This window comes from Pygocentrus nattereri, chromosome 7, assembly GCF_015220715.1.
Source record: "Pygocentrus nattereri isolate fPygNat1 chromosome 7, fPygNat1.pri, whole genome shotgun sequence".
NCBI classification, from domain to species: domain Eukaryota; kingdom Metazoa; phylum Chordata; class Actinopteri; order Characiformes; family Serrasalmidae; genus Pygocentrus; species Pygocentrus nattereri.
The window spans coordinates 4977501-4987500 of NC_051217.1; the positions used below are offsets into that span (position 1 = coordinate 4977501).

Sequence of the window (10000 nt, forward strand, 5' to 3'; positions counted from 1 at the left end):
CTGGAGCTTGGAGCACAGACATGCATACATTTAAAAAACAGTAATAGGTAATGTTTAGAGGTAAAATACCTTCCAAACAAAGCCTTATCATCTATATGAGAAAACACCCTCTGCAGCCTGGATTACCTGGTTCTCATGGCAGGGACCCTGGCAGTATTCAGTGATGGTCTCCAGTGTCTGTAGGACCAGGTCCACATTCCTCTCATTAATGTAGAGGCCAAGAAGCCCCAGGCCTCCTGTGGTGCTGCCACAGATACAGTCCAGAAACTGCAGCGTTTCACACACCAGGTTATAGTTTGTTTTGTTGTTCTGGTCTCGAAGGAAATTCTGTGTGGAGATGGGCAGGCTGAGGTCAGAGCACCTCACCATCACTTTTTGTGCCTAGCTATAATTGCCAAACATAAACTCTCCCGCAGACTAAAACACTGTGGCTGTCAGCACAAAATATTTTACTCTGTCACTTGTTCCTATGCAGCTCTTTTACAGTCAATTTAATTGTACAACGCTCTCCATAAAAATACATGCCTCAACCTTAAAAAAAAAAGCAACAAAAAGCTAAATTTAATTGAAAGTGGATCGTACTATTTTAATTTATATGATATTTGTATCAATATGAAGCAGAGGACATATTTTATTGTGCTTTGAATCTGATAAATAGTTATTGTCGTGCATAGATTTTTTTTTCGCAGAAAGAATTCGTTAAATTGTTGCCATATTTGTCATTGTTTACAACACAAAAGGAAAGCTTCAGCAGTGCTGTCAATACAAACATAAAACAATAATTATTGATTTCTAAGGTTTAAAGAATGAAATAAAGTTGGCCTTTACAGCATGCACTCATGCTTCTAGATGCTTCTATGTGGTTCAGCCTGAGAGTGCTGTACCTGCAGATGCCTGTTGTGGTTCTCACATAGCAGCTGCAGAAAGCGCAGAATGGGTTTCATGATGGTGATTGCTTGACTCATCTGCACCTCCTCCACTTCCTCCTCATTCTCCTCTGCCCCTGCTCCCACCATCTCCAGGTCTGGGTCACCCTCCTTTCGGAACATGCTATAGGCCTTAGAGGTGGCACAGGAGGCATTCTTAAGCTGGTCCCGCATTTCCTCTTTGAGGTGAAGGGCATCACGGCCTGCAAGAAGAACAAGAGACTAAATGTTTCAGCTAACAATTTGTATTAGATAAGAGCAGAAATACAACTGCAGAAGATCTATTTAAATTTAGGTTGGCATAGACAGTGTGAGTAGCTGAAAGTCACTACATAAAGGCTAAACAGTGACTCTGACAAGTATCTAGTTGGAATGTGGTCACTCTGGGGGTGAGCTTCATTTCTAGACAACGGAATGTCCTCAAGACAACCACAAGCCACAAATAGCCTTCCCAACCCTATTCTCATTCAGAGACATGAAAGGTTTTTTTGCATTGTTGAGTACTCCTACTTAAACTGCTCTCATTCTAACATATACACATGCACATAGTACTGGACAACAGACAACTCATTCCACCATCGCCTCTAATAAAGTAGTTCTACTCATTAAGAAGACCCCTTTGACTCAACACACAGTACAAACTTCTGACAGAGGTAGAACCGGAATCCTGTTATTCATTCATGGGAAGTGGTAAATTTAAAACAACTCTTTAGTCCTGTTTGTAAAGGATTCAATTTACATGGGGTCCCTGAATAATTTTTTTTTTAAAAGCTGCTCCTGCTTGATTTTACTGCTGTCTGGATTGACCATGTCAATGTTTTTGTCTCTCCTCTCATAAAAAAATTACAGGCAAATAACCAACTGTTTCATTTTTTAAAAAATTAGACATATGGATAAACTAATCCCATCTAAATAGAGTTTTTAACTCTGTTGGCCCTTATGTGGCCTCATGTGATGAAGGACATTCAGCAGGAAAAGTGGGGTGAAGAGGAAATGGGCCTTCATCAAGCCTATTGTTACCTCAGGCCTAAATTGCTCATGCTTGACAAATGCGTCGTGGCACACGTATTAGAGACACACTATTTGTAGGTGCAACAACACTTACAAAAAGAAAATGGCACATTTTTTTTCTTTAGTCTTATCACTTTCCTTCAATCTTTAACCATATTTGACATAAATGAACTGGCATACAACTAGCGACTAAGTAAAAAAAAAATATTTAAAACCAACAACAAAAATAACCAAAAGCTAACAATTTCTAACAGAATAATCTAATGGTAAAGAGCACCTCCACTTTGCTGCTGAAGTGAAGCACTCTCTACGCATCACTTCATGCTTCATGAGCTGATGACTGACATCCTGATTAGTCACTGGCATCTGGTTAGCTTCACCATGCTTTTAAAAAAGCTGCTTATACACATCAATGAGCAGACACGCATAGCAGGCAGCATAAGTCATCAGTAGTAGGCCAATCCCATGTAGGCCAATCCCTTTATCCAGAATGGAGTAATACACTCCAACTGGCTGAACATGTAAAAGTAATGATCAGCACATCAGCAAATATGGGTTATCATCATGTGTAAAGGACTGCAGAAGTCAGTCATGAGAAAACTGAAGCGTTGAGAAGTGGTTAATGGATAGGTAAGAGGTGGTCCACCTTTCTTGTGTCTGATGCTGGACACTTCTCCCTCCTCCTCTCGCTTCCGGCAGCTGATCTCAAACATGTTGACCGTCACGGTGGAGCGGATTTCCTTCTGAGCGATTTGCATGCGGTCAAAGAACACCTTGAAGAAGTTCTCTGACTTCTTCTGCTTGTGGAGCTGACTGTAGAAGGAGTTCTGCAGAAGGAGAGAGATGCAGTGGATGGATCGAATGCATAATAACCAAAACATTTATGAAATATAGGAGCCACATGAAATATGTGAAGTATCTGAATGAGGAGTGCGGGTACAGACCTGTGTCTGTGTGTTTCCTCCACGCAGCAGAGCAATGCCCAGCAGAATGCTCTCTTCAAACACACGGTCATTCTTGGTGCTGACGATGAGATCGATAACCAACTCAGATGCTCCAACACTATCCAACAGACACTGTATATCCACCATAGTTGTGCCAGGCTTATCAGAGTCCTGACCTGGAGAGCCAACTACACAAAAATAAACACACAGTATTAGAATTGTCAGAATCAAGCACTTTACCTACTACTTAGCATATATTCATATTTCCACCAATAAACTGTTTTTCTCTCATTTATGTCTGTGGCTCTATTTTGTTTACAGACTATAATAGCCACGTATGTGCTGTGGAATAAAATTTAGGTTTAGGGACACAAAAGTGATTAAGCTCTATTCCTATTTTAAATGCATCCCTAAACAATAAATCAGGTTTAGAATTGTTTAATAGTTATTTCATTTTGGGTCTGACAGCAGCAGCATCTCAACATCAATATAAAACTATATAAAAAAAAATATAATATAAAATATAATATAAAAAAAAAGAATGTTTTGGATTGGGTCTGGTACAGTTTCAGTTGACTCTGGGAGGATTTTCCAGTTAGTCTGGATCCCTGACGCAGCAATAATAATCACAATATGGTACTTGTCCACACTGTGGACTTCTAATGTAAAACAATAAATTATACACACACACAAAACTTCACTTCACTTCACATACTGCGATTTGAATAATTCATTGGGACTTCCAGTATGATGAGCTTATTCCTTATGCTTTCAACCACAACAGACATATCTTTTCACTGTCACTCTCTATACTGGGTCTTAAATAAACACCAGCCCTGCATATGAATCACACATTATTCAAGCATATGAAATGAGGCAGTGCTGCCTTCTTTTCTGATCTGCTCTTTCACCACATAGAGTTACTTCTAGGCTCTGTACCCTTGTTCTCATAGCACCGGGAACATTACATAACTCGGTATACACAACAGAGCTCAGTGTTGCATAGGGCCAAGCACACACATTCAGAGAATATGGAAAAACTACTGCAGCAGTCGGCTGTTTAGCAGTAACTACAGCCTCTTTTCCACTGTAAAGCCAAACAGCTCCCAGGGCCACACTGTGCTGTTCCACACCGGTGTGGACTGTGCTGCTAAACGAAAACCAGCAAATTCCAAAGAAAACTACAAAAAAGTGTGGCACATAACAACCTAATACCAACACACACACACACACACACACACACACACACACACACACACACACACACACACACACAAAAACATGTTCGATTCCAGTCGTCACTCCAACTCCAGTCTCTTGGCGTGCTTTTCATTCTTTATCATCTAAACAGGTGTTATTTGAGCATCAGTTACTGAAACAGAGCCTGTACTGTGGTGGCCTGTAGCTGGCTAACTATGCTAACATTAGCTTAGCCCAGCAGGGTACAGCTCAAAGCATCACATAACAATTTCTGTTTTTGTCTCTTCAATGCCTGACTAACATCTGCTAATTTGAGCTCTCAGATACAAGTCTTTATTCTGTGAACAAGTGTTTTTAATCATCCGGTTTCATATCAGCTTTCTGTCTGTCGTGGCACACGTATTAGAGACACACTATTTGTAGGTGCAACAACACTTACAAAAAGAAAAAGACACATTTTTTCTTTAGTCTTATTACTTTCATTCAGTCTTTAACCGTATTTGACATAAATGGACTGGCCAACAACTAGCCACTAAGTAAAAAAACCTAAATAAAACCAACAACAAAAATAACCAAAAGCTAACAATTTCTAACAGAGTAATCTATTGATAAAGAGCACCTCCACTTTGCTGCTGAAGTGAAGCACTCTCTACGCATCAATTCATGCTTCATGAGCTGATGAGCTTTATTCTGTGAACAAGTGTTTTTAATCATCCAGTTTCATATCAGCTTTCTGTCACTCTGACATCAGTTAATTACCTTTGCTCTTGCGGTTATAAGTTTTTCTAATCTACAGTTTGGCTAGCAGAGCATCAGTTAGTTGAACTGAACCTGTACTTGGGGTGTCTGGATTTCACTAAGCTATGTAGGAGAGAGAAACCGGACAACATCCGCTTAGCTGTGAAGCTACAGATCCAAACACCACAGAACAGGTTTAATATAGCCTTGCTGTCCCTCTAACACAAGGCCTTTGACTTTACTGAGTCATTATCATCAATGTTCATCAGTAAAGCTTTTGTTAATCAGAATCAAACATGTTCTGTGGCCAGCAGAGCAGTTTTCATGGTAGCTAAGCTAATGTCAACCATTTACCCCCTCCTGGTCAGCAGCAGGGTCATTATTAGTATAATGTGCCTTTGGAGTGCCCAGCACAGTCATTTAAATTTCATAAAAAATTGTGAAACAATACATTTTTTCATGTTTTACTCTGAATGAACACATAACATATATAGGGATATTAACCTTTACTTTAAACTACATTCTGTACAATTTATATAATCTTCTATGATGTGGAGATTTGAACATGTCCTAGGTGAATAACGACTTTTAAAAAGTATCTGCATTTTCTTAAAGTTTTAAAGAAGTTTATTAATAATTTAGGCATTTTGAGTATTCATTTGGTCATTTTCATAAAAATACCCACCCTGTCATCTTGGGATAACTGCCCTCTAAGTGATCTTTCACATCAGTGACATCACAGCCTTCTTTGTTTTATCTTCAGTGGATGGAAGTTCAGCTAATTTTAAATACATAGCTGAGGTCAAGCTTAAGATGTCCACTCTGTGGTAAATTTAGTATATCAAAATATATCTTTGAAACAAAATAAAGTTATCTTTAACATTTCAACATGTCTGCAACTAATGGTCAACCTTGTTCATCAAATGCTCAAGCTTTAGCTAAACTTGTCCACTCTGTCAACATATATAGTCATGAGGATGAGTAAGCACGCCCTGTGAAAAGCTTAGACTCTTTCCCCTTATTTGGACATACAGACATCTGGCCTTCATTTAAACAATGTTGATAGATAAAAGTGATGTATAAGCGATTGTTATATAACTTATATAACTTTATATAACTATATAAACTTATTTGTCTTATTTGAAAGGTGTAGATATCTATGAGTCTGGGAACGAGTTGGCAAAGTGTTTCCAAAATATCAGGGATCAATTCTTCCACTGTCCAGAACATAAACTACAAGTAGAGAAGATTTGATATCAATGCCAACATGTCCTGGCCAGGCTGGCCCAACAAAAAAAAATAGGAGTAGCCTGTTGGGTGCTAAAAGAAGTCTTTAAGAACCCCCAAAATTTCGTCACAAGATCTGAATGTAGCTCTTGCCCCTATGAATATCAAACTGCATGCTTTTACCATTAGAGCAAGAAAATATTTATTGTCTAAAAAGAACATTGACGCAGTTTAACTGCTAATAAATATCTAGGAAAAGATCATAACTTCTGGAACAATGTGCGATGGACAAGCAAGTCAAAGATTTTGTAAATCCACAAAGGTGGGCCCCTTAGAAAGAAATGGAGGGTTATGGAAAGGCCTAGTCAAAGCCCAGATCTGAATCCCATTTAAATTTTGTGGGGTGATTTGAAATGGGCTGTACGTGTAAGAAAACCCTCTTAGATTAAATAACTCTGCAAAAAAGGAACTGGCCAACATTTCTCCCAGTCGAGGCTAGAAACTGGCAGACAAACTTAGGAATGCCTATTTAATGTTGTTTAATAGTCAAAATGGGCAGTACCAGGTGCTAAAGCCAGGGGTGTACTTATATTTTCAACAGAAAAAAAATACATTGCAGTTAATTTATTTTAATACTTTTTGTTCTATCGGATAACTTATCTATTCATACTGGTTGATGATCAAATACTGATACGTCCTCATGCAAAGTTTAAAAAAAAATCATGGGGTGTACTTACTTCTCACATGCCTGTACATGCTTTTTCTTCATTGTTTACTTGTTGTTGTTCATTTTTTTTATTTTTAATAAAAGAGCAGTTCCTATTAACTGTAAGCCATTACTTATAGAAGGTAAACCGTTTTTACATGATTATAAAACAGGTTAATTTTACCCCCTGTCACTCATCACACTGCAACAAAGCACTTGGTAGTAAACATAATGAAAACACAGACACATTCCTTCACTCACTCACACACCCAAAGCCACTCTTCACTGTCAAATATAAGCTCTGGTATTAATTATGGAAACACTGTTAATGAAACTACAGCCAATTTTCTAAATATTACATGTTCTAGTCCACTCTGTTATATCCTGTTTCAGCCTGTCATGTCCTTGTCCAGCACGTCATCGTCATGTTTTATTAAAATAAATTAGTAATACTTCACAGGTAAACAAACCATTATAGCAGATTTATTTTATAGAACTACTAGTAATTTAAGCAATTGCATTCAGGTTTTTGTGTAAATATGTTTATTCTTACTATATCTCAGAATACAGGTGGTAAAGAAACAAATTTTATAACAACATCCAAAACTCTAAAAAATTTTGAGGGGCCACAAGAATTACTGTTGAAAAGGGGACACAATATCTCTGAAAGTGATTCTATCGTTTCTGCAATAGGTTGAAAACACAATTTATACATGTTTTGTTTGTCCATGTCAGGCTGGACACAATTTGTGTTTATGTCACAAGATATTGGCTTGCACAGATGTTTTCTGGGTAGACAATAGCATTAGAACTATTATGAATATTCAAAGGAATTAAAAATGCTAGTATTTTTTTTTAAGTTACAGGGTTCCAGTGGCACAGTACATCAGTACACTGATATTGACAAGGTGCCATTTAATATTTAGCCGTTGATGTTAGACTGAAGTTTTGAAATTTACTGAATGGTAGATTTAAAATCTGGCACTGCTTTAATTTATTTAGCATTTGTGTTAGCAAATTGAACTTCGATTTTTTTCGGGTTTTAAATAATGCAGGATGATGCTGCACAATACCGGCAGACGCATACAACTTATCAGTGAATAGCACCATTATCATGCCATTCTAAGAAACGCTTCTGTGGCCCTAAATTGCTCTGAGCCTGGTTTTTAAGTGTTTTCTGTTGAACCGTGTCAGAGTGGAAAAGCCATTGGAACAGCTAGCCAACCGTGCTCTGAACTGTTCGGCCCTGCAGCGGACAAGTGACTTATGAATGTCTGAATGGCGTTGTTCTGAATGGCATCTGTTACAATTGTGCCAACAAACTAAGAAACTCAGTAGTAAAAATAAAAATTTAAAAGAATAGCTTTAAAAGATGTTGAGCATAGAAATGGCATTTCATGAAGAATGATCTTTTATAATTCTTATAGTCACTTATAAATCTTTATAATGTCATTGCCTTAAAGTATCTTCGAAAACTGAGCATGTCTATTTATTTAATATAGTAGTGTGCACGCCAAGCCCAAAACAGCCTACTGAACACAGCTCACATAGCCTCTTTAAAATGTTGTACACCATGCCTGTGGTCTTGTGAGAAAAGAGACATTGCTTCTATATTGTATGTAATGTAATGTACTAGAATATCCTCTATGCATAGTTCAAATGTTTTAGATGAAGGCTTGAGGCCAGATTAAACAGATCTCTTTCTAAGGATAATTGATTCTAAGGCAGTACAGTGTGCTTGTCACTGGATGTTTTACACTTTTACACATGACTCCACTGGACAAACAATACATCTTATATGTGGCCCAGAAGCAGTTGCTGAACTTTATATGGCAAATGAGTTTGTATTGACTGGCATCAGATCTGAATAAAATCACAAGTGACATGCAAGCACTGTTGGTGTGGAAGCATGTGCGTGTGTTGGTTAGGGTCCTGTACCTCCAGGGGATGGGCCACCCCCGCTGCCATAGTCCAGAGCCTTTGAGTTACCCCGCTCTTTACCAAAGTAGTGCGTCAGCAGTGTCTTCCTCAGTGCATTGCTCTGGAGGGGACAAAGCGCATTTAAGTTCTCCATCACATCAAGACTGGTATAAAATGACAGGAATACATGCATCTCAACCTCAATGACAAAGTGTTTCCATAGCATTCCATAATAACATCAGCCTCAGTGTTAATCATAATCTAGGTAAAAGCAAAAAAAAGTTTTGGTAGAATGCATAGAGAGCAGCAATTTGAAAAGATGACAGTGTTATCATTCAGACCTCACAATAATGGCAGTTAATGTGGAGGGCATACAGACCAATAGAGTTGCCTAACACAAACACTTTAATGTCTGACTGATTAGGAATCCTAAGTATTAAATTATTTCCATAGTGAACCAGCTCTAGTCACTACACTTACTACATATGATGCATATAGTGTCTTATCAATAAACAATGAAATGCATACAGTATGTTATCAGGGAACTAGGAAGAACAAAAGTGCAGAACTCCGTTAACCCACAGCTCAAAGCCCATCACTGACCAAAAGCTTGGTAGCTTGGTTGCAGCTGTAGATTCTTATCTAGTCCATCTTGAATGTAACTACAGACAGATGTGTACAATGCCGTGCTAATGAACACAGGACTCAAAATTTGTAGTAAATGAGTGAAGGTTGGACACCAAGTCCATTAAAACATTCCCGACTTTGCATTATATTCCTGCCAAGAATTCAGCCTGTTCTAAACACAGACAAACACCATTTTTTCATGCAGTGTGAACATATGAATTGTAGGCATTGTTTGTACATGTTGGCCTACTCAAACATACAGTGTTAGTCACTAAAGAACATGACGTCCTGGCTTTAGACGGTAGTATAAAAGATATTTAAAAACAGCACTGCTGTGTCTGATCCACTCGTAGTAGCCAACACACAAAAACATCAATATTATGTCAGTGTCATAAGTGATGAGAACGATCCATCACCCACATAATACCTGCTCTGTGATGGTCCTTTTATATACATATAAACACTGCACAACACAAGAGACCTTTTATATAATTTAAACTGCTGTAATTGCTCCAATTACACTCCAAGTAAAAAAAAAGCTTTATGGAGGCAGCAAGATGAGCGATGAGAGGGCAAGAGAAAAAAGTGGACCAGATAACTGCAGGCTTCCCACTTCCCTGAGGGAGAGGTGGCAAAACGTGCTGAAATAAAGGGAAAAAACAGAGAGAGACAGAGAGAAAGAGAAAGAGAAAGAGAGAGAG

The 10000-nt window shown here is 38.2% G+C and overlaps 1 protein-coding gene across 3 annotated transcripts in view; it reads right to left on the reverse strand.

The window, feature by feature from the left end:
• Positions 1-10000, reverse strand: part of itpr2 (inositol 1,4,5-trisphosphate receptor, type 2) — a 94001-nt gene that overhangs the window by 26003 nt on the left and 57998 nt on the right. For all 3 annotated transcript variants that reach the window (XM_017690590.2, XM_037539905.1, XM_017690580.2), the window contains 5 exons: positions 8691-8793; positions 2882-3069; positions 2584-2764; positions 885-1129; positions 127-327 (listed from right to left, as the gene is read on the reverse strand). In XM_017690590.2, coding sequence (XP_017546079.1) covers positions 127-327; positions 885-1129; positions 2584-2764; positions 2882-3069; positions 8691-8793 — 918 coding nt within the window. The remainder of the gene's footprint in view (positions 1-126; positions 328-884; positions 1130-2583; positions 2765-2881; positions 3070-8690; positions 8794-10000) is intronic.